This window comes from Bubalus bubalis, chromosome 11 (genome assembly GCF_019923935.1).
Source record: "Bubalus bubalis isolate 160015118507 breed Murrah chromosome 11, NDDB_SH_1, whole genome shotgun sequence".
Classification (NCBI taxonomy): domain Eukaryota; kingdom Metazoa; phylum Chordata; class Mammalia; order Artiodactyla; family Bovidae; genus Bubalus; species Bubalus bubalis.
In genome coordinates, this window is record NC_059167.1 from 36,821,904 (window position 1) to 36,845,819 (window position 23,916).

The following is a 23,916-nucleotide window of genomic DNA, read 5'->3' on the forward strand; positions in this document are numbered from 1 at the left end:
CCATGTCCTCATCCCCAAACCTGTGACTATGTTACCTTACCTGGCAAAAGGGATTTTGCAGATGTGATTAAGTTAAGGACCTTGAGATGAGGAGATTATCCTGGATTATCTGGGTGGGCCCAGTGTAATCACAAGTGTCCTTATAAACAAGGAGGCAGAAGGGTCAGAGCCAGAGAAGGAAATGTGATGCAGAAGCAGAGGACAGAGTGATGCTGGCCAGGAGCCAAGGAATGCCGGAAGCCTCTAGAAGCTGGAAAAGACACTAAAACAAACTGCCTCTGGAGCCTCTAGAAGGAACGCAGCCCCTTAACACCTTCACTTTAGCCTAGGAAGACCCATTTTGGAATTCTGATCTCCAGAACTGTAAAATAATATATTTGTATTGTTTCAGGCCGTTAAGTTTGTGCTACTTTGTTACAGCAGCAATAGAAAACTAATATGCCTGGATTCGAGGAGAGGAACCAAAGACCATGTCTCTCAATGGGAAGAGTGCCAGAGTCACATTCAAGAGCATGTGGACTGGAAGACATTGTTTCAGCCAGCTTTGAAAAATATGCCCTGCCCCACTCTATCACTAAGTAGGTATATAACTGTAGGTAGATCTCACTGGGTCTCAGTCTTCTCATCTGTAAAACAAGGGGGCTGAGTGTGAAAATCTCGAAGCTTCTGGACCTAGAAGTTCCTGGTCCTGTGATTGAAAGGGATGTAGCGTTCCCATGAGAAAGTCATCATAAAACGTGACTGATTTCCTAAGTCCTTCCTTGATGCTCATGACCATTCACATACTACTCTGAATGGAATGCAAATGGAGAGCCTGAGCCAGAAAACCTCAATAAAGCAGGTGTGGTAAATTCCCCAGAAGATAAGCTTTGAGGCAGGCTTTTTGTTTTAAATTTCAAAATATTTTTAGGAAAGAGGGAAGGAAGAAAGGAAGGAGAAAAAAAATTGAAGTAGTGACTATTTCCTGTTCATCATAGGAATCCTAGCATGTAGGTCTAGGATGTAGGATGTAGCATGTAGTCTAGCATGTAAGTGACCTCCAAAAATGTTGAGTGAGAACCAAAAAAAAAAAAAAAGACTCAGGGTCCACGGCTTTGCCTGATAGCTATGGGATGGCTCAACTTTCAGCAGGTTACCAGGCAAGAACCCTTTCACCATTTTACTCTGGAAGTTAGTTCAGTAGTCTAACAGTTGGTCTCCTTTATTCTATCCTTGCCTTCAACACAGTAGCCAGAGTGCTCCTGATAAACTATAAGGTTCATCATGCCACTTTTCTGTTGCAAACCCTCCAGAAGCTTCCTGACTCCCTTGGAATTAAAGCCAAAGCCCTTTCCAGGGCTGGAACTAGGGTAAGGTGACTGAGGCACTGAGGGCAGTTTAAGGAGGTGCTCACTCTCAGGGCCCACCTGCCCTCCCAGGTCCCTGAGAGAGAGTGCCTCCTTACTTTGTGGACCCTCAGCCCTCCCCCGTCCCCCTAGACACTGACTCTGACTCTGAGTGCAAGACCATCACCATCTAACCTCTCACCCCTCCACCTCTCTGACCTTCATCTCCCCCTACTGGCTCACTTGCCTCCTGGGGTTTCCCCGACACACACCAGGCCCACTTCCATCTCAGCGTTTATGCTGCCCTTCCTTTTGACAACATGTGGTTTCCTCAGATATCCGTTTGGCTGCCTCCCTCATTTCCTTCAGGTCTCTGCTCAAGTGTCACCTTTTCCATAAACCATTCCATGATTGCCCTATTAAAATTCGACCTCATCACCACCTCTCTTTCCCACATTATTTTTATTCTTAGTGCCTGTTGCCATCTAGCATGCTATAGTTTGTGTTTATTTTGTCAGTGGTCTGCCTTTCCTACTAGGAAATAGAAAACTACAGGTAGAATAAACAGGGTCCAAGCATGCTCAGTCATGTCCAGCTCTTTGTGACCCTGTAGACTGTAGCCCACCAGGCTCCTCTGTCCATGGAATTTTCCAGGCAAGGATACTGGAGTGGGTTGGCATTTCCTCCTCCAGGGTATCTTCTTCACCCAGGGATCGAACCAGTATCTCTTGCATCTCCTGCATTGGCAGGCAGATTCTTTACCACTAGCGCCACCTGGGAAGCCCAAGAATAAACAGTGGTTTACTAAAGGGATCAGAAGAGTATGACTTGTTTTTATGTGGTCTGTGAGCTCAGAGCGGCCTGACAAACTGGAATTGCACCCCTGCTTTCATATATTGAGGTCCTAACCCTCGACGCCTCAGAATGAGACGTTATTTGGAAATTGGGTCATTGCAGATATAATTAGTTGAGATCATACTGGGCTAGGGTAGACTCCTAACCCAATGTGACTGGTGTCCCAACAGAAAGGAGAAATTGGGACACAGACACACAGGAAGAACACTGAATGAACATAAAGGCAGAGATCAGGGTAAAGCCTCTGCAAGTCAAGGAATGCTGAAGGTTTCCAGCAGACCAGCAGCAGCCACGAGAGAGGTGTAGAATAGTCTCTCCGTCATAGCCCTCTGGAGGACCCAACCCTGTTGACACCGTTATCTCTGACTTCTCACCTCTAGAATTGTGAGAGAATAAATTTCTTCTGTTTAAGCCACACAATTTGTGACACTTTGGTACAGCAGCCCTAATAAACTAATACACATGGTTTGTACATCTGTAAACAATTATAGAAGGAGGAGGAGGAAGAGAAGAAAGGGAGAAGGAGGTGGTCCAGGAGAGGGGAAGGAGAGAAAGAAGAAATAATGGGAGGCAGTATGTGGCCCACAAAGCCTAAAATACTTGCTGGCTGGTCCTTTACACAAAAAGCTTGTTGACACCTAAAGTTTAGAGATCATATAGCCCATATAACTCATGAAGAAATGGTGGCCTTTAAAAATAAAATCATGTATCCAAGTTCATACATGTAGTATGAACCCATTTTATCTATACCTAAAACCAGAGTATCTGATTTTAAGTCTGTTTTTTTTTAAAAATTACACTACCATGACTACCAGACTTTAAAAGATAAGTTCATCAGTTTCCCCTTGTTTAAGTACTGCTGCTAAGTCGCTTCAGTCATGTCCAACTCTGTGCAACCCCATAGACGGCAGCCCACCAGGCTCCCCCATCCCTGGGATTCTCCAGGCAAGAACACTGGAGTGGGTTGCCATTTCCTTCTCCAATGTATGAAAGTGAAAAGTGAAAGTGAAGTGTTTAAGTACAAAATGTTACTAAGACGATGTTTCCATCTATTATTCCAGCCTAGAAACCTGAGTTGTTTACAGAAACATATAGTAACCCATAATCTTTTGGAGCAAAGCACTACTATGATCCATATTTTTTCATTTTTGCTTTTGGGCCTTGCACTCCAGCAACTCATTTTCTGTGACACTGGTTCTGAAGCTATAATTCAAACATAAAGATCAGGAACAGTGTCTGCCTGCTCTCCAGAGCTTCTACAAGCTGGGTAGTGTAGAGTTTGGTATTATGCATTTTATGCTAATGAGAAGCAAAGTAGAAGAATTAACTGTTGAAACAAACCCACATACCAGTGCTAAAGACAAAGCTCATGGTAATTCTTTTAATGTACTGCTAACTCAGGAAATTGCAAGATGAATCTATTTTGTCTTCATCAGCTCTGTGACTTGATGGTATAGACCAAAAAAAAAAAAAAAAAAAAAAGCACCTCATATTCTTGCTAATTCATCTTGGGTGAGGTGTTTAAACATCTGAGGGGTCTCAGTTTTGCCATCTTTTAGCTGCCAAAAGTGATAGTTCTTACTGCAAAGGGTTACTGGAAGGGGTATAGGAGTGGAGGGCAGAGGTGTTTTCTTCCCTTCTATGGCTGCTTAATAAGTCAAAGCATGTGCTGTGCTGTGCTCAGTCACTTCAGTCTTGTCCAGCTCTTTGCGACCTCGGTGGACTGTAGCCACCGAGGCTCCTCTGTCCATGGGATTCCCCACGCAAGAATACTAGAGTGGGTTTCCATGCCTCCAGGGGATATTCCCAACCCAGAAATCAAACCGATAGCTCCCATATCTCTGGTGTCTCTTGCATTGCAGACAGGTTCTTTACCCACTGAGCCACCTGTTGAAGCATAGTTGAAGCATGTTGAAGCATAGATACCACTAATAAAGAGCGCTGTGTATCAATTTCTATTAAGGTGCTAGTGAACCTAAACTGTGGAGGAAATGAAAAGGAAGTAAATGGGTTAAAGACAGTTTTCCGGCAAAGAGTATATGGGAGGACTGAACTTCCCAAGTTCAGAATGCACAAGTACCATAGCAATTACATTACCTAAATCTGAACAAATTTTGCTCATTTTCCAGAATCCCCTTTCTAAAGCAGGAACCTCTTCTAGAGCTGAAATCTGGTGTTTGTTAGCTGGGCAGCCTTCAATGATTTACTTAACGTTTCTATGCTGCTGCTGCTGCTAAGTCGCTTCAGTTGTGTCCGACTCTGTGTGACCCCATAGACGGCAGCCCACCAGGATCCTCCGTCCCTGGGGTTCTTCAGGCAAGAACACTGGAGTGGGTTGCCATTTCCTTCTCCAATGCATGAAAGTGAAAAGTGAAAAGTGAAAGTGAAGTCGCTCAGTGGTGTCCGACTCTTCGTGACCCCATGGACTGCAGCCTACCAGGCTCCTCCGTCCATGGGATTTTCCAGGCAAGAGTACTGGAGTGGGGTGCCATCGCCTTCTCCGTAAAGTCTCTATGCCTCTCTTCAAATGTTTAAAAAAAAAGGGGCGGGGGGAGGGAGTTGATGGGAAGGGAATAACTATAGTATATAAACTGTAAATTGTTTCAAGAATTAAATGAGATAATGAAACTTGAACCCGACAATGTTCAAGAATCCAAAGTATGTTGATTTTTCTTACAAGTATACGGTTGAAGGAAATATGCAAATGTTCACATAATTATAATTATTTACATAATTGTTCATCTAATTATAACTAGCATGTGGAAACCCATCAGCATTTATTTTCATAAATGCCACTAGCCATATGTTTTGTGATCTGTGAAATAGTTTCACATACGCTCCAGCATTTGAGCTACACATTAAAAGTCTCCAGAGTCTTAGGTGGGCATGTGGGGGCCAGCTAACCTGGGGTAGAGATGAGTTCCAGGTCACACTTCTGCTTTTCTGCCAGGTCCTTTCCCCTGTGTGTGTTGGCCCTAAATGGAGAGACATTTCTATTGTCTCAGTTAAGAGTTAAGAACATTTTGCTGTTGGGTGTGAAAACTGTATCATTGAGTCAATGTTTGTGTGTATGCAACTTGGAGACATTATCCCAATAAGGAAGGTTTACCTCAGACACTATAGTCTAGAGGTTTTTCAACATTTCCTGGGTCCCAAATCCCTTTGAAAATTTGATAAAATTATCCTTCCTTACATGCACTTTTACACTTACCCCCAAAATTGTATGCATAAATTTGTGGCTTTCACAGATCCCCTAAATCCTTCTAGGATCCTTAATGAAGCCACATAGCAGGTTTAAGAATCTTTAAGAAGATTAGCATTTAGTTTAAATACAGCAAAGCCAGCACTCACTTTTATATTCTCCTTAAGGTCTTTAGTTTTTCAGTCCTCCACTTTCTATCCCCATTTTCCCCCTGGATTCTAAAGTAGGAGAAATAAGATGAGACTGAACAAACTCTTCTGGTTCTAGCTAAAGATATAATCAGATGCAGGAGTGGCATCATTTTGGTACAAACTGAAGACATATTCTGGGAGTTGGTGATGGATAGGGAAGTCTGGCGTGCTGCAGTCCATGGGGTCGCAAAGAGTCAGACATGACTGAGCAACTGAACTGAACTGAACTGAAGACATATTTACCCATTACCTGTAGTTGACACCCTAACATGTTAAGCAACAAAGAAGGAACAAAAAGATATTCACAATGAAAGATTTCTAAAGCAAAAGGTTCAAAATCCAGCATGGCACCCCTTTGTACTGGGTAATAGAGTTACCCAGTTTCACTTTTAACTCCTTTAGAAAAGGCTGGGGTCCCCTAGGTTGTTTGGCCATGACTCACTGCTCCACCAAAGACTATCTGAAGCCCCTTCCAGCAACCTTACACCTTTTGCTGGCCTTCTCCATGCCAGCTCCTTGCTCCTCCTCTTCCTAACCTTATAAATCTCACCTGGCCATTGTTGCATAAACTTGCAGGTACTGCTGTTGGACATGGCGAGTAGAAATAGCAGATCCCTTAAGCCCAGGCACCTGGGGAAACACACTCTTTTCCTTACCTGATGGGAAAATCCAGACTCGCTGCACGGACAACCTGTTGTAAGATGGAACCAGTAGTGGAGAGAGGGGCTATAGAATACATACTGTGTGGCATGCTGTGCTTAGTCTCTTAGTCATGTCTGACTCTTTGCGACCCCATGGACTGTAGCCTGCCAGGCTCCTCTGTCCATGGGGATTCTCCTGACAAGAACACTGGAGTGGGTAACCATTCCCTTCTCCAGGGGACCTTCCCAACCCAGGGATGGAACCCAGGTCTTCTGCATTGCAGGCGGATTCTTTACGGTCTGAGCCACCAGGGAAACCTATTACATATGCTATACAGATTTAATTTTTGCGCCTGTAATTGGGGCTCAGGTACCCTGTGCCCCAAGGAATCTAAGGGCCGGGACAGCGCTCAGGGAATTGCAGGGAGGAGGAGCAAAATTGTCTCAGGAACCCTAAGTTAGGACCTATCTACCTACCTAGTTACCTACCTACCTATCTTCCTCCCTCCCACCTTTCTATCACCACCCCCACCCCCTGCAGGAATGGCCCAGAGGCTCCAATCTGGAAGACCAAGAACAGTCGGCAGCCCCTCCAGGTCTTACGCGCGGCAGGACGGAGATTCTGTGCGGGAGGCTCACCCCGCCGCCGGGACGCTGGCTTGTTTATTCAAGTGTGCGTCAGATTAGCCACCTGGGGCACAAATCCTGTGAAGAGTCTTCGAGCGAGGCGAGCTCTTGCAGGTAGGAAAGTGTAGCCGCCGCGCTCAAAATAACGCGGGGCTGGCGGTGCGGGGAGCCGGGTGGCCTCCACCCACGCTGCGCTGACACCCTGGGTGCCTGCCAGGCCGCGCGCCGAGGTCCTCGGGGTGGCAGCCCAACCCCGCCTCTGACCCGAGTGGGTGCAGGAAGAGGAGCAGGAGCGATGTGTCCGCAGCCGCCTGAGAGGAGCGAGAGGCGCCTGGGCTGTCTCTGGGCGCGGGTATCCAGGTCGGGGGAGCCGGGCGTCCTTTTGCTCGCACCGGCGGATCGGCCCCCTCCTTACAGTTTAGTCTCTCAACGCCTCTCCGATTTCTCGGACTCCTTGAAGTTGAGTTTGTGTCATCTCTGGGCCTGGCCCTGGGGACGCCAAGGGCCGGAAAAGAGGTAACGCGGGCCACATGCACTTCGGACCAATCTCTTCGTGTCTGAGCTGGGACTTGGCATTGGTGAGAGAGGCGCTCCTTCAGAGCCCTATTTTCTGTATTACTTTCCTGTCCCCAGCCCGTCCCCAGTGCAATCCCCAAGCCAGGGGCCTCTGGAATCTGGAGATGGACCCTATTCCCTTCTCTGATGCTGTTACCGCTGCTCCTTTGGGCTTAATGCATTTTTATCTTATGAAATAAGCATATGGTGTCCCTGACTCCCCCCACCCCGAGACTGATGCTTTATAATGCCCAGTCTGAGCCTCTGAAAGAGGCGAAGGAAGGGAAGGGCTGTACACAGTGCAGATGCCTCCTGGAGCTTCTCTTCCAGCCCACTTGTTCCTGCCCTCCTCAGTTTGAGAAAAACGTTGGGGGGCAGCACCTTGCCCCCTAACTTGGATTGCTTGCACTGGTCCTCAGAGACCAGGTCTTGGTGGTTGCCACTGCTTTACTTTAGGGACCCGAGAGTGGATTTCCTGAAGCCATAGGTCCCTTTCATCCCTGCTGTAGACATGGGGGCTACAGATTATGCTTCTAGCTTTGTCCTATACAGCCCCTTGGCTACCTGAGGTGACAAACTATTGTCTCTAGCTGGTAGGCTGATAGTCAAATAACTTAAAAAAATCATTTTGAAAGAATTTTTTTTGTAAACTCTTATTGAAATACAGCACAAGTAGAAAAGTGCACAAATTTCATGTATACAGCCTGATGAGTTTTCACAAAGTGAACACCAACAAGCATTTGTTACATCTATATGTAATCCTTGAGAGGATTACAGATAATATATTATTCTTGAAGAGGACATTAGTGAAGAGGATCTCCCTTTCCCAATGACCTTGATATATTTAGGCTATTTGTGAAAATATCCAAGTTTCGTTTATACAATAACAAGTTCTTGTGTCACAAACCCCTTTGGACAAAGCTTTCCTTGCAAAAGACTCTTAGCATGAAGTAAGGGGAGACAGATAGTATTGCCCAGTTGACATCTGGTTGGGAAACCACAACAACTCATTTGATACAGTCTGATGTCCATGTAGAACTATGCTTCTGCCTCCAAAATTGATCCCACAGTGACACTGCATTTTGTCCAGCTCACACTGTTCATGCACAACAGGGAGAGAAAGAGAAGAGTGTATATGCTGAGAATGAAGACATTCCAAGGTTCTAACTTTCTTGCTACATTCCATAATAATTTATTTCCAAACAACATCCCTGCTGTAGAATCAAGCGGGTGCAACTAACTTTTTTTTTTTTTTTTTAAGAAAGGAAAGCTAAAACAGAGAGAAGCCAAATATCCTGCACTGTGTACCAATCCCATGTTCTTTGTCATAACCCTTCCTTGGAAAGGGAGGAATTTCAACATCCATGTCCTGTCTGCCATCCACATGTTAAACAAGTTAAGACATAAAAGCAGTCTTTTCATCTGTATGATCTCTCTGCAGTCATCATTAGAGTTCTCTGTCCATTTTTGGTCTGTTTTGATGGATTAAAAATATATTCCAGAAAGTAGCAAGAGAACAGTGTAAAGTATAAGGAACTGAAGTAATCTTACATTTTATTTTATTCATGAGAAAATATTAGAATCCAATATCTTTATCTTTGAGTGAGGTGTATCAAGGGTTGACAACGGTCAAATGTCTGGAGAAGGAAAACTTTACAATCAGGTTTGTATTTCTTCTGCTGACCAGAGAAGAGGAAATGGGCTCACATTTTAGCAAGAAGTATAGAGAAAAATTGTTAAAAGTGAGAGGTGTTAGGGATCAGAAAAATCAGAGATGGAAAATGCTTTGGATATGTCATCTAATCTATTATTTCCTATTATTATTGCTCTCACTAGTTATGACTGTCTACTTTGACAGGTATTAGTTATTTTGGCAGACATTATGTTCCTGGGTCAGATCTATACCAATAAATCATAATGAATGTTAATGCAATGAATACAGATTCAGGTAAACAGCCCTTATTCAGTCAATGCCTGAGATGTGTGAAGTACAAATGATTACAAAATCAACAAGAAATATAGCCCTTTCCTTTAAACAGTTTCACTAGCTAAATAAAACTCAATACCAGGGTGGCTTCTCACCTACTTTACTCATATAATCATTACCTTTGCAAAATAATAATAGCCAATATTTATTGAACACTACCTGCCATTTTATTACATTAACTCATTTAATGCTTATAAGAACATTATGAAATAGAAATTGTTATTCCCAGATTACAAAGGAGGAAACCAAGACTCTGGAGGTTAAGTCATTTGACCATGATTTTAACTAATGATATATGTTTCTTGATCTTGAGCCCAAAAAAGACCTATGTGGACTCTGGTCCATCCTCATATTTTACAATGAGGAAACAGACCCAGCAGAGGTAAGTAGCCTCTTACTTAAGATCACAGCCTTTTCCCGAGGAAGGTCACATAAGTCTTGCCCTAAGGTGGGTTATGTAATAAGAGCTGCTGCTGCTGCTGCTACTGCTGCTAAGTCGCTTCAGTCGTGTCCGACTCTGTGCGACACTATAGACGGCAGCCCACCAGGCTCCACCGTCCCTGGGATTCTTCAGGCAAGAACACTGGAATGGGTTGCCATTTCCTTCTCCAATGCATGAAAGTGAAAAGTGAAACTGAAGTCGCTCAGTCGTGTCCGACTCTTAGCAACCCCATGGACTGCAGCCTACCAGGCTCCTCCGTCCATGGGATTTTCCAGGCAAGAGTACTGGAGTGGGGTGCTATTGCCTTCTCCGTGTAATAAGAGCGGGAGAAGATAAATTTCTAGGTCATGATTTTGTTCAGTCTTCTAAGGACCAAGAAGATATCCTGAAATTCTCTGTAACAGTAAGCTGCAAGGATGGAGCTGCTGGTATCCTGGCCTTGAGAAAGCCTCCAGGACAAGCCATGTTAGTCAGAAACTGTGGCCATGGGGATCCACCCTTTTGCAGGCCCAGCTCTCAGCTTGTAGAGGTGAAGTCAGGTTCAGCTAGTCTGAATTTGAATCACCACCTACTAGCTTTGTGACCTTGAGCAACTTATACAAGCTCTCTAAATTTCAGATTCTTATCCGTAGAGCTGAAATTTTATGAGGGTCACTGTGAGGGCTAGACAGCAAATATGAAACAAATGGCAAATATTAATAAGAGAAAAACAAATGCCACATGCCTCCTGAGATCCCTTATAATTCCAATTCCATAGCTTCAGCAGACACTCAATAGGCAAAGATTTGAAGACTTGATGTGGTTTTTAATCAAGGACTTAGAAGCAAGGACTATTACACCTATAGAATTAGAAATCTTTTCATTTGCAAAAACCTATTTTGTGTGTTCTAGATGTAGTAATACTATGATTACCATATTTAACAGTTTATAAAGCACAAGCTAGGCATATTCCTTACCTGATTAATAATGTCTAGGTGTCAGCCTTTCAGGGGTATCAGCACTGAAATTATAAGTGAAATGACTTTCAAAACAGTAGTTTTTAAGCTTTAGTATACTGGGAATCAGAGAACCTTGTGAAATATGTAGATTTCTGGATCCAGATCTTAGACATCCAGGCCAGGAAATCTGGATTTTTATCTGCACCTCCAGCCTTGTTCTGAAGTTTATGGCCCTCAGAACATACATTGAGAAAGGCTGTTCTAAGGGCTCACTGTCCAGCCCAATGAACGAATGCCCTCCACTTAGCAGTAGCAGCAGAGGAGCTCTTGAACGATGATGGATTTCTCTTCCTAATCTATATGCTTTGAGGATACAGTTTCATTTGTCCCGTCCATATTATGTTCTATAAAAACACCAAGATTCCCAAGTAAACTTGAGATGGGGAAAAGACTGGACTGATTACCCTCACCAATTCTGATCACTAGGCTGTAATCAATTTAGCTCTCTAACCAACAAGTGATTTTTTCTTTGGCATGAGAGAGAAAGAGAGTGAGTGGAAGGAGTTGATAAGATGGTTTACACCCATCTAAAATGTGGGCTAGAAATAAAGCTGTCTCAAGAGAGCTGAAGCTGAGTTCTCTCCACACACATTGAAAGATTCATATCAGGGTCTCAACCAGGTATGACAGGTGGCTTAATTAGAAACTCCTGAACTATGAGTTTCACAAACTCGTGGGTGGGCCAATGGCCACTTTAGTATCTGGGCTTCAGCAAAATGAGATAACAGCTATCATCCAAAAACATTTAGGTTAAAAAAAAAAAATACTATTATCTGGTGCTTTAAAATAAAATGAAATAAGGACATTCTTTTAAGAATAGCATATCACTGTTGAATTCAAGTTTAAATATTAAGGAACATATTTTGTTAATGATTAAAACAGTAGTGATTGATTTAGGGGACTTGGTAAACATTTAATCTGTCCTTATTCCTTACTGAAGGAGCACACTGCCTAGTGCCCCAGGATGGGCATTAGGTAACTATTTAATGGAGTTTTAATTTTGTGTTGTTATTAATAATTAATGTAATTTTGATTAAGTTGGAAGCTGGAGGTATATTGTCAGCATCCTTTCAGGGCAGTGGTATTGCCCTGACCTGTTTAATCAGAGATTCTTAGAGGAAGTGGGCTCAGCAGTGATTTAAATGAAAGAAGGTTGATATTTAATAAAACTTCAATTAAAAATTTAAATCATTTTCAAATTAAAAAGGGTCATGGAAATTATCTGGCCTAATTCTTTCATTATGCAGATGAGAAAACTGAGACCCATGAGAATTAAAGGGCTTGCCCAAAGCCATTCAGCTTGTCTTCCTTGTTTGATGTTCTGTTGGGTTAAAAGACTTCACAGGCCTGACTTGGAAAAGATGGCAGGAGACCTTGGCTCTGCTTTCACAGTTGTTTCTCTGATCTGATGCACTTCCCACCCTTTTGTAACCTGTGTTCCACACAGGAAGTAGTTCCTGTTTTCTAAATATTGGAAGTGTGTGAAGGTAGTTTTTAGAGAAGAGCTACCTTGGACCCGTATCTTTTTAAGTTAAGACCTAAATGCCCTGCTTGAGACAGTGAAGGGTAATGACTATCCCAGGGAAAGAAATCCAGCACTTTAGTATACCCATGCTCCATCCTTTAGTATGCCCCTGCCTACCTGGAGCTCTGGGCCTGACCTTCAGCCCTGCCCTGCAGCCAGAGTAGCTCCAGAGCAGAGGCTGTGATTTAATTCAGGGCTCTGGGCGAGTCTCATTAACCTGGCTGTACTTCCCCTTCAGTGTTTGTAAAACAGAGAGATGATGCTGATATCTTCCTCACTGCTCCATCAGAGGCACTGTGTGAATTTAGCTCCTGTTTGGGAAGGTTTTAAAGCTATACATTCCACCTCCCTGCTAATATGATTAATAGCACTTTCTTAATGGAAAGGGCCAACTCCTCATCTTCCTTCTTCCTTTAAAAACAGACCAAAGGGTATCTTTTCTTGTGTCCCTGTGGCCGTAAAGGTTGTTGCTTCTATGGTTGTTACCTCTTTAGAACATCAGATTGCTGAGGTTAAGGATTCTTAGGTGCACCACAAGTAAACTACAACATCAAAAATCAACAATAACAACAAAAATAACTAACTGCCTTGTCGGTTCTTTGAACTTCTGAGTTACAAACAGACTTTTTTGTTTGTGTAAAACCGTGGCCCCATCCTGTCTCCAAGCCACCTCTGTCCTCAGAAGGGTTAGGTCTGGAGGGGCAGAGTGTCTACTAGGGGTGACTTTCTGAGGGTCATCACAAAGGCTTTACACAAGCATTAAAAAAAAAAAAGTGTTTTGGAAGGAAAGTCATCTTTTAATAGCCAAAGAGGTACCTCTTTTAGGCACACAGCTCTGAGCACAGCCTGTTTCTCAACGTTTGGAAATCCTTTAACAGTTTATGGAAGGCCTCCCTTTAAACCAATCCAACAGCTCCTTTCTCCATAACCTGATTTTAGAGGTGTTTCATTATCTCTAATTATTCGGGGTAAATGGTGATTACTCAGTGTTTTAATCATCAGTTTGGGCAGCAGTTACTCCTAAAGTCAGGGAAGCCCAGACTCCCATGGGTATTTTTGGAAGGTACTGCGACTAGTCGGTGCATGCTTTCTAGTACCTCTGCACGTGGTCCCCAGGTGAGCCCCGATCGCTTCCCAGAGCTGGACACAGCGGCGTCCCAGCTCGGGCGGCGGCAGCGGCGGACTCCGGCGCTGACTGGGTTTCCGGGACCAGGGCCTGCGAGGCGAGGCCCGGCGGCTGGATGGGAGGATGTGGGCGGGGCTCCCATCCCAGAAAGGGAGGCGAGCGAGGGAGGAGGGAAGAAGGGAGGGGCTGCCGGGGAAGAGGAGGAGGAAGGAAAGAAAGAAAGAGAGAGGGAAAGAGGAGGAAGAAGATGCAAGAAGGCAGAGGAGGAAGGAGGGGGGGAACGGGAGCGGAGCTCGGCCCGGAAGCTAGGTGAGTTTGGCATCTGAGCCGAGGGACCCGAGCCTGCGACGTCGCTGCTGATCAGTGCTGAGTATCTCGCCTCTCTCCCTGATGGGATTCCCGTCCGCGCCGTCTCGAGCCTGCTGCGCCCCAGTCTTCGGCCCTCGCCCAGGTTCACTGCAGCTGTTCAGAGGTCCCCAGGAGCTGCTGCTGGCGAACCCGCTACTGCAGGGACCTATGGTGAGCAAGGCTAAACCTGGCGAAGGGCGGAGTGGGGTGCTGAGGCGCATCCTTGAGGGGAGAAGTAGGGGGTTCTGGTTGTGGTCGAGGCAAAATATGTTACCCGCCCCCCCCCCCCCAACGGTGGTACTAGAGGTTACTAGAGGTAGGGATGCTGATGCTGAAAGACACTTCCATATACACTATTGCCTATGCCCTGACCACTTTCTCCGTTCGGTAGCCCCGGGCGACTTCAGCGTTTAGTAGGTTCGGGACAGGAGAAAAGGGGAGAGAAGCCTTTCGTTGGAGGTCGTTGGGAAAGACTATGGGATCTTAAGCGGAACATGCCGCTCGTGGACTAGCATTTGCGACTGTCCGGCAGGAAGAGTCGGAGAGAAAAGGGAGAGGTGGCTCTGAGGTCCGGAGAAAGTGAGGGGATTGAGGGGCGTCGAGGTGGAGAGAGAACACCTAACCTGGGCTGGTTCGGTGGTGGGAAGCGCAGTTCTGCGGTTTCTGGAGCGTGCGCGCCGCCGGAGCGCTGCGTCTAGGGGAGTGTCACCCAACCCAGCCAGCCCCCAGTAGGCGAAAGCCCCTGAGCGCAGGCGAACCGCAGTTGCCCAACACGCCTACTCCACGAGCTATTCTCGTGGACTTGGAGCATCCAGGGAGTCGCTCTTCCATCATTTCATGGTGTAGGGTCTGTCGGGACGATGGCCGGGATGCTAGCCGCTCTGGGGATGCAGGTTCCTGGGTTGTCGTGTCCTTCGGAGAGTCGCTGGCAATATGCACATCGGACGCGCTGCTTTTACTGGCCCTCCCGGCCCAAAGCCGACGAGAGAGGGTCCTGAGGTTCTCAGGTCCCTGCAGACCCCTGCCCGCGGGAGCTGGGCCAGCGGCCTTAGACGCTTCCCGGGCACCAACTGGTGGATGGTTAGCATCGCGTTTTATGAGCTGAAGTCTTTGTGAGACATTAAAACCCCGAAAGACATTGAGTTGGTAAACTGAGGCCAGCTCTGAACAAACTTTGGAGTTAGGAGAAAACTCGAGCAAGAAAGCAAAAGACAATTGCCACAAGATCCATCCCAGACCCCCAAGAAAAATTTCTGGAGCCGAAAGTGATTTTCGGCTTTTATCTCTTAATTAAGAAAATTGGGGGATAAAAATGTTATTAGAGAAGAATCCTTCTGAATCTGACACCGAAACACAACTCCCTCTTCCCCAGGTTTCTGGGTTTTAGCGCAGCGCGCTCTCGCGCGGCGCCCTGGAAGATTCTTAGGGTCGGAGGATGGTCTGGGGACTGCGGGGCTCCCGCCCTTTCCACTGTCCCTTCGCCCGCGGGGACCGGCCCTTCGTCTGCTTTTCCCATTTCTGGAGCTCCTCCCGCGGGCATTTTGAGGGGTCTAAGCGTCTCAAAACTCTTTGCTCTTCCAAACCCTTTCGCAGTCAGCCCCAGCCGTGGCTCGGGAGCGGGAAAACCTAAAGCCGGTCAAAAAGCAGCGCGACTCTCGCCGGGTGTGGACCGTCGCGCAGGGGCGCCAGCGGCCTCCGCAACTCGGCCAGCGCGGTGTCTGGCGGCGCTGGGCAACCGCGGCCGGAGAGAGGGCTAAGCGCTTGATCCTTTCCCCCTCTTCCTCCAAGTGCCCCCAAGTTTGCGAGGGAGAGTGAGGTGGGCAACTTGAGCCCTTGAGCTCTGAAGCGACCCGAAGCAGCATCTGGGAACAGCCCCAGGAAAGGGCAGCCGGTGCCCTGCGCTTTGCAGCGGGAATCGTGGGACTCGGGACCCTGGGGCGGGCCGGGCTGCCGCAGAATTGCGTGGGTCAGGATTTTGAAAAGGCCCCGGGCTGCCGCAGTTGGTAGGTCAGGTTTTTTTTTTTTTTTTTCCCTTCTTCTTCTTCTTCTTCTTTTAAGGCCCCTGTGCTGAGCGACCCACGCATGCAGCATCTTTGGCTAGAATCAGAACCCTAGTAATTCCTTGAGCTGTGGGTTGGTAAAATTCTTGAAGAAATATTTGCTGCGACTCTGCAGCTGGTGCAAAGGAGGAAGGGGGTGGGGGAGGAAGTGGCGGGGGAGGAGTAGTGGTTTAAAAAAGACGAGCTGGGGAGAGAGCGAGAAAGAGAGACGCAGACGCAGAGGTCGAGCGCAGGCCGAAAGCTGTTCACGGTTTTCACGACTCCTGGGAATGCGGTGGGATTTCCTTTCTGCGGCGGGTCGGGAGTTGTAAAACCTCCGCGACCTTGAGACCTGAAACATGTGATGCGCCTTTTCTCAGGAGATGCCTCTTTTCGAGTCTGTCGCGAGCCTTGCATCCCTGCGCCCGCCGCCGTGCCTTGAATGGCCCGCCGACCACTTTGGGGATTTGCTTTGCTTGACGGGGGATCGCCGTAGTGCGGAGTTTTTCTCCGTAAAGGAACGGGAAGAAGGAGCCTAGAGGCGGCTTTCTCACCACCTTCCCACACCTATAACCGCCTAAATATCTCCCCCTCCCGTCCCGCGCGACAGGGTTCGCAGCTTTGGGCTGGGAGCTAAAGCGGCTGTCCAGTTCTTCTCGACATTCTCAGGCGTTCGCCAGGGGGTGACTAGCTGTCACTGGGAGCAGTATTTGGCCTCTCCGAGACCCTGGGGAGGAAGTGGGGTGCGCGCGGCGTGTGTGTTTGTGTGTCCCTCAGCGCTTTCCTTTTTAAATGACCCTCGGTGGTGAGGCTTTCGGCGGCTGAAACTCCGCGGGCCCCTATCCCGGCCCCACTGGAGGCGGGCTCGCGCTAAAAGGCGCAGCCCCTACGGTACTCCCCAGACCCTTGGCTTCAGGCCGCTGGCACGAGGGCCCAGCCCGACGCCCCGAAGGCTACAGGTAGGGGCGAGGACCACGTCCTCCACGCGCCGCAGCCGGACACCCGCCGAGGGCTCCGCAGAGCGCCACGGCGAGCTCCTCCCGGACCGCTGGAGGTTTGGGGCTGCGGGCGGGGAGGCTGGCCTCTCCGGGAGGGGGTGGGGCCACGGGCGGGAGGGGTTGGGGGCGGGGGCGGGAGGGGTTGGGGGCGGGGGCGGGCGCGCAGGCCCTTTCACCGCCCGCCTCGGGGAGGGCGGGCTCCTCCGTGCGTGGGGCGGGGCCTCTGCGCTCACGTGACTCATAGGGGCTGGAAGAAAAACAGAGTCCGTCTGCGCCAGTCTCATTATATTCAAATATTCATTTTAGGAGCCATTCCGTAGTGCCATCCAGAGCAACGCACTGCCGCAGCTCCTCTGAGCCTTTCCAGCAAGTTTGTTCAAGATTGGCTGTCAAGAATCATGGACTGTTATTATATGCCTTGTTTTCTGTCAGTGAGTAGACACCTCTTCCTTCCCTCCTCCCGGGAATTCACTCTGCCCTCCCCACCCGCGCTCGCCTTGTGTCCCTCCCGTCGGACCTTCCTTCCAGAGTCCACACTCTTCTTTCTGGCAGCGCTGTCGCTTTCTTCTAGGCCGGGCAGCCACTGCGCTCGGAGCCTACCGGTTCTGGTTAAAGTGCCGCTTGCTCCCACTGGCTCTCTCTCTGATCACTGCGTTGCAAGAAAGGGGAGCGAGAAGGGGCTGAACAAACGGAAAGTCCTCAGTCGGGGGAGTTGACTGCCCCCCTCCCCACATGACTGGGAGCACCCAGTGCCCCTGTGGCGCGCTCCTAGCTGCTTGTCAAAACTCACAGAGGTCGCCCTTGGAATCATCCCCTCCCACACCCCCTTCCCTGGGAGTGAGCGAGAGGGCGCGATCAGATGCTTTTTGCTGGGCATTTCAAAACTCCTCAGCCACAGTAAAATAAACCCTCTGGCCACTCGGTACGCTCCCAGATCCTGCCGCCCGGTGTCTTCACCCTGCTCCTGCTTCTCTGCTTTCCCTCCCTCCTCCGAACCAGCTGGAAGTTGTGGAAGTCGGGCTAGGAAGGGCGGAGGAAGAAGGGGGGTGGAGGACAAGGGAGAGAGAGGCTGAAGGTCTGAAGTGGAGAGGAGAGCGCTGGCATTTGAACTCTCCCTCCCCCACCCTTCTTTACCTTTTCACTGTTAACTGTTTATCCCTAAAGAAGCCAGGCTGAGATCATGGCTCAGATAGCAGTTGGGACAAAAAAAGATTAACAGGATGGAGGCTATCTGATTTGGGGTTATTTGACTGTAAACAAGTTAGACCAAGTAATTACAGGGCAATTCCTACTTTCAGGCCGTGCATGGCTGCAGCTGGTGGTGGTGGTGGGGGGTGTGTGTCGGGGGAAGACACAAACTTGATCTTTCTGACCTGTGTTACTTCTGGACCCTCTAGCTGTAGCTCTCCACGCCTATGCAGAGACATCTCTATTTCTCTCTAGTTATTGGTGTTTATTTATTCTTTACCCTTCCACCTCCTCCCCTCCCCAGAGACACCATGATTCCTGGTAACCGAATGCTGATGGTCGTTTTATTATGCCAAGTCCTGCTAGGAGGCGCGAGCCATGCTAGTTTGATACCTGAGACGGGGAAGAAAAAAGTCGCCGAGATTCAGGGCCACGCGGGAGGACGCCGCTCAGGGCAGAGCCATGAGCTCCTTCGGGACTTCGAGGCCACACTTCTGCAGATGTTCGGGCTGCGCCGCCGCCCGCAGCCTAGCAAGAGCGCAGTCATCCCGGATTACATGCGGGATCTTTACAGACTTCAGTCTGGGGAGGAGGAAGAGGAAGAGCAGATCCAGGGCATCGGTCTGGAGTATCCTGAGCGCCCCGCCAGTCGGGCTAACACCGTGAGGAGCTTCCACCACGAAGGTCAGTCCCTTACCTGGAATCTGGACTGGGGTGGGGCAGTGGAAGCTGTGGGAAGACGAGGAGTTCAGGTTACATCAGAGCCCCAAATCCAGGAGACTGGGAAAAGAGAGCTGCTTACCTTCAAGAGTCTCCAGAGCTGTGGCTGAATTTATTTTTTGGAGACAGAAGGGAAGGGAGGGGTCGGCAAGAAGGGAATGACACCACTCAGACGTGGGTTAGTCCCTGCGGTGTGTTTTTGCTATATCAAAGCCTTTTATGCCAGGTTTTCTGCCTTTTTTTTTTCCAAAGCACCTACTGAATTTAATATTACAGCTGTGTGTTTGTCAGGTTTATTCAATAGGGGCCTTGTAATCCGATCTGAATGTTTCCTAGCGGATGTTTCTTTTCCAAAGTAAATCTGAGTTATTAATCCACCAGCATCATTACTGTGTTGGAATTTATTTTCCTCTCTGTAACATGATCAACAAGGCATGCTCTGTGTTTCCAAGATCGCTGGGGAAATGTTTGGTAACATACTCGAAAGTGGAAGAAGAGGGAGAGGGTGGCTGTGTGCATGTTCCCTCCTGCCTCTGCTCTGTTGGCCCCTCTTCTTCTTTACAACCACTTGTAAAGAAAACTGTGTACACAAAGCCAAGAGGGCTTTAAAAGGGGAGTCTGATGGTGGTGGAGTAAGGAGTTGACACATGGAAATTATTAGACATGTAAAGGAGGTTGGGAGATTCTGTCTTTGGTGCTTGCTGAATGCTAGCTAGGCTTGGCTGGTCTGCTCACTGCCTCATTTATCTGCTCTGTGAAATTAAAGGTATGCTTATTTCTCCCAAATAGGCTTCCACTATATAAACAGAGTTCACTACTCATCACCCAACTCTTAGCTATTTCTTGACTTTGCAGTCTCTGAAAAAGCTCATGGGCTTTTTTTCTCTGTTCTTTTATTTTTTTTTCCTCCCCAATGGTGCCTAGAACATCTGGAGAACATCCCAGGGACCAGCGAAAACTCTGCTTTTCGTTTCCTCTTTAACCTCAGCAGCATCCCAGAGAACGAGGTGATCTCGTCTGCCGAGCTTCGACTCTTCCGGGAGCAGGTGGACCAGGGCCCTGACTGGGAGCAGGGCTTTCATCGTATAAACATTTATGAGGTTATGAAGCCCCCGGCAGAAGTGGTGCCTGGGCACCTCATCACACGACTACTGGACACAAGACTGGTCCACCACAATGTGACGCGGTGGGAAACTTTTGATGTGAGCCCTGCAGTCCTTCGCTGGACCCGGGAGAAGCAGCCCAACTATGGGCTGGCCATTGAGGTGACCCACCTCCATCAGACACGGACCCACCAGGGCCAGCATGTCAGGATTAGCCGATCGTTACCTCAAGGGAGTGGGGATTGGGCCCAGCTCCGGCCCCTCCTGGTCACCTTTGGCCATGATGGCCGGGGACATGCCTTGACCCGACGCCGGAGGGCCAAGCGTAGCCCCAAGCATCACCCACAGAGGGCCCGGAAGAAGAATAAGAACTGCCGGCGCCACTCGCTCTACGTGGACTTCAGTGATGTGGGCTGGAATGACTGGATTGTGGCCCCACCGGGCTACCAGGCATTCTACTGCCACGGAGACTGCCCCTTTCCACTGGCCGACCACCTCAACTCAACCAACCACGCCATTGTGCAGACCCTGGTCAACTCTGTCAATTCCAGTATCCCCAAAGCCTGTTGTGTTCCCACCGAACTCAGCGCCATCTCCATGCTGTACCTGGATGAGTATGACAAGGTGGTTCTGAAAAATTATCAGGAGATGGTAGTGGAGGGATGTGGGTGCCGCTGAGATCAGGCCTTCCTTGGGGACACACACACACACACACACACACACACACACACACACATCCCATCCACTACTCACCCACACACTACACAGACTGCTTCCTTATAGCTGGACTTTTATCTTAAAAAAAAAAAAAGGAAAAAAAAAATCTAAACATTCACCTTGACCTTATTTATGACTTTACGTGCAAATGTTTTGACCATATTGATCATATATTTTGACAAAATATATTTATAACTACATATTAAAAGAAAAAAATAAAATGAGTCATTATTTTAAAGGTAAACTAAGTTCTTTTTATCTTCAATTCTTTCTCTTTTCTTACACTCCGTCTCTTTTGGAGGAGATTTTTTTTTGTTAAGGTGGGGTTGGGGTACAGCAGAGGGTGGTACCTGGGGGTGGTTAAGTTGGAAGACAGGAAGTAGAATGATGGTGGAGGATGGGAATCGCCAGGGTGAATTGCTCTCCACTTCTGTTTAATGTTAACAAGGACAAGGAGGCCGCACCCTCTCCCATCTGGATGGCACATGCCTTGGAGAAACAGTGGGATGAAAGGAGTAGGCCAGATTAAAGACTCAGTTTTGGGCTCCTTGTATATCCTCTGCTTTTGTTCACCTGTTAGAGGTGTGTCCCAGCAGAGTGTGATGGGTAGAAGTCTCAGCTCTAGGGAAATGGTTCCCACTTCTGCTTTTATGATACCTCAGGGTGTCTCCAATTGCTATAGGCACCGATATTTTCACACCAAAATGAATTTGCACACTCACATTTTCATGTGTTGGTGTGCGTGTGTTAGGAATTTTTTGGTTGCTTTTGTGTGTGTGTCTTTTGAGAAGTGGATTTTATCCAAAAAGGCAAATAATCTGCCTTACTTTCAAAAGGTTTGGTGATCTGCTATTTTAATATACCACATGGTGGAAAATTCTCCAGTGTCTCTGAACTTTCCCCTCTTGTCTCCTGTTCCCCCAGATGAAGGCTTGCATTGAGTTCAAAATTCCAAGAGATTGAGCCAGGTGAGGACTGGCAATGGGGTCAGATACTGAAAGATCAGAATTTATAAGTGGGCATTATGAAAGTGTCCCACTGAATAGAGTCAAATACCAACTCCCTTGATCTCTGCTCTCCTCCCCATCTTCCCTGAAGCTGGGCAGTAAGTGATATACCTGGTGGATGTGATGTTCTGAGCCAGGGTTTCTTCAAGCAGAAAGCTCAGTTTGGGGCCAGACTAAAGAAGGAAAATGCTGATGTGCTTGAGCAGTCTGTCCCTGAGTTCAAGGCTTCCAGTGAGGCACAGAAGTGGCTTTCTGGAAGGACAAGGATATAGGGGCTCAGAACCAGAGGACATTTGCATTTTCTTACTCTCCACCAGCAACTACATTATGCCTTGGGATTTTAGTTTGTTTGGGCTCATTTTGTGTGTGTGTGCATGGGCTTGGATGGGTTTGGGGCAAAAGCAGTGTGTCTCTGTGTAGTGTGTGGGGTGGGCTGTTAGGAGTGCATTCTTTGTCCAAGGATGTAGGTGTGAGTGGCAGGGGTGGTGCTGTGTGCCCCCCCCCCCCACCACCACCATTCCTGTACACGCACTCTTCCATGTGCTCTTGGGGGTGGGGTGGGTGAAGCAGGACTCATTTTTGTTTTTAATTACTGAAGTCCTACAATCCTCCGAAAGGAGCAGCTTAGTGGAAACCAATAAAAATAGAAGTGGAGCGGTTGCCAAAGCCCCAGCTCCCTGGAGAGCGCAGGTGGAGAGAGGAGATCAGAGCCCCAGGCAAAGGCAGCAAGACTCCACAGTTCCTCCAAAACTCCCTGCAAAGAGGGTTACTTCCCCCCTCCCCCAGCCCCCCATGTCGCTGCCCCTTTGATTAATAGTAAGGAGGTCGAATAAATCATTTAGGGGAAGCCCATTACGGGTTCCCCTCAGGCAGCCTCGTCTTGTTTTGCCCGTTTTCCAGCAACTTTCTGAAACGTCCCTGTCATTGAAGAGGACCCTGCAGATCTCTAGTACTTGGGCAAATTATCTGAGGGCAAATCCTGAGCCCAGTGGCTGCCAGGCTCCGGTCACTTTCTAGTAACCACCTTTCCCCAAACATCCACCCTCCTCTACTGGCTTATTTTCAGGAATGGATAATGTTGTTTATTTGTTCAGCCAAATATTTGGTCTGGGGAATTTACCGTGAAATTCTGTGAATTGCATATACCTAGTTAACAAAATAGTCCTAATGTCACAAAATGTTAGCATGGAAAACAATGAGCTATGGTCAGTTTTAACTCTTCGAAGTCTGTTTGAAGGCATAGTCCGGGAAGATGAGGAATTGAATGTGTATGATTATTTAATTTAGGTTTCAGGTGTTTTTTTTTTTTTTTCTTTTTCTTTTTACACTTTTGACTAATAATGCTCGACCGAGTACCTTACGGAGTCTGTAGGGTGATTCTTGTCCTTGCTTTTAGATCAAACCCCATCCACCCACCCCACCGAGTGTCCCCGCCGCCCCCGCCCCCGCCCCCAGAATAATGTTCCCATTACTTAAAGATGGGGCGGGAGCATCACTCGAGTTTAACAAAGTTGTAACCACATCAGAGGAGCTGCTCGGTAGATCCCTGTCCAACCCTTAAACTGGAACCGGCTTCCTAGGAGCGTAAGAAAAAAAAGCTGGGGGAGGGGGTGGCCCACATTCCCCGACTTTCGTTGCATAATTCGCCCTGAACCTGCCAGGTGACCTGCTGACTTTGTTTTCTGTCTTGACTGTGCTTCATTCCACCACCCTCTTGCCGCCGGGCAGCGCCACACTGAGAGGGCTCAGGGCAGCCGAGGAGCTGGCAGCCCCCAAGGATCACCCGGCCTTGGCGGGTTGTCAAGGTTGGTGGCGGGCTCCGCCTCCTCCACCCGCCCCCCACCCCCCTCCAACAACGCCCCTTTCCGGAGCTCCAGCCCCACTGCAGTGGGGATGGCAGGGGGCGTCCTCCCTGCTGGGGATCAAATGGCGCACCTGGGGGCTGCGTGTAGCAGCATCGAGGGCTCCCCCGGTGCGGCCAGATCGCAGGGGGACCCCGTGCGCAGGTGAAGCCGGATCTGATTATCTCACGCGGGTGCGAGTTGTAAAGGCAGGTCCTCAGGTTTCTCGCCAAATAAGGTCAAGCAGCCATGCAGGGTGTGGAGTCTGGGGAGAAAGCTCGCCTGGGTAGACCCCTGTAAGAGGGGTCGAGATTTTGGGTTTTCAGTAGGGGTGGAGAGCAAGAGTTAGGGAGCTCACCGTGGGCTCACACCTTGGAGAGACTGAACGGGGCACGCGCGGGTGGGGAGCAGAACGAGGGCAGACTTGCAGACAGGGCAGGCTCGCCGCCCTCTCCGCTGCCTCAGGACATAGAGCCCAGGG

At 48.3% G+C, this 23,916-nt stretch overlaps 1 protein-coding gene across 8 annotated transcripts in view; it reads left to right on the forward strand.

Annotated features, from left to right (window-relative positions):
• BMP4 (bone morphogenetic protein 4) overlaps window positions 1-20,831 on the forward strand; it is a 230,799-nt gene extending 209,968 nt beyond the window's left edge. Inside the window, exons 1-5 of one of the 8 annotated variants that reach the window (XM_044924597.2) lie at window positions 16,050-16,156; window positions 16,242-16,820; window positions 17,166-17,290; window positions 18,352-18,731; window positions 19,692-20,831. In XM_044924597.2, the coding sequence (XP_044780532.1) occupies window positions 18,359-18,731; window positions 19,692-20,548 (1,230 nt within the window). In that variant the 5' untranslated portion in view covers window positions 16,050-16,156; window positions 16,242-16,820; window positions 17,166-17,290; window positions 18,352-18,358 and the 3' untranslated portion in view covers window positions 20,549-20,831. Of the gene's footprint in view, window positions 1-6,755; window positions 6,956-13,680; window positions 13,994-15,986; window positions 16,916-17,165; window positions 17,291-18,351; window positions 18,732-19,691 lie in introns of those variants that run through there. The other 7 variants (XM_044924598.2, XM_025295056.3, XM_025295059.3 and 4 more) reach the window with 7 other exon arrangements.
• Window positions 20,832-23,916: the final 3,085 nt, after the last annotated feature.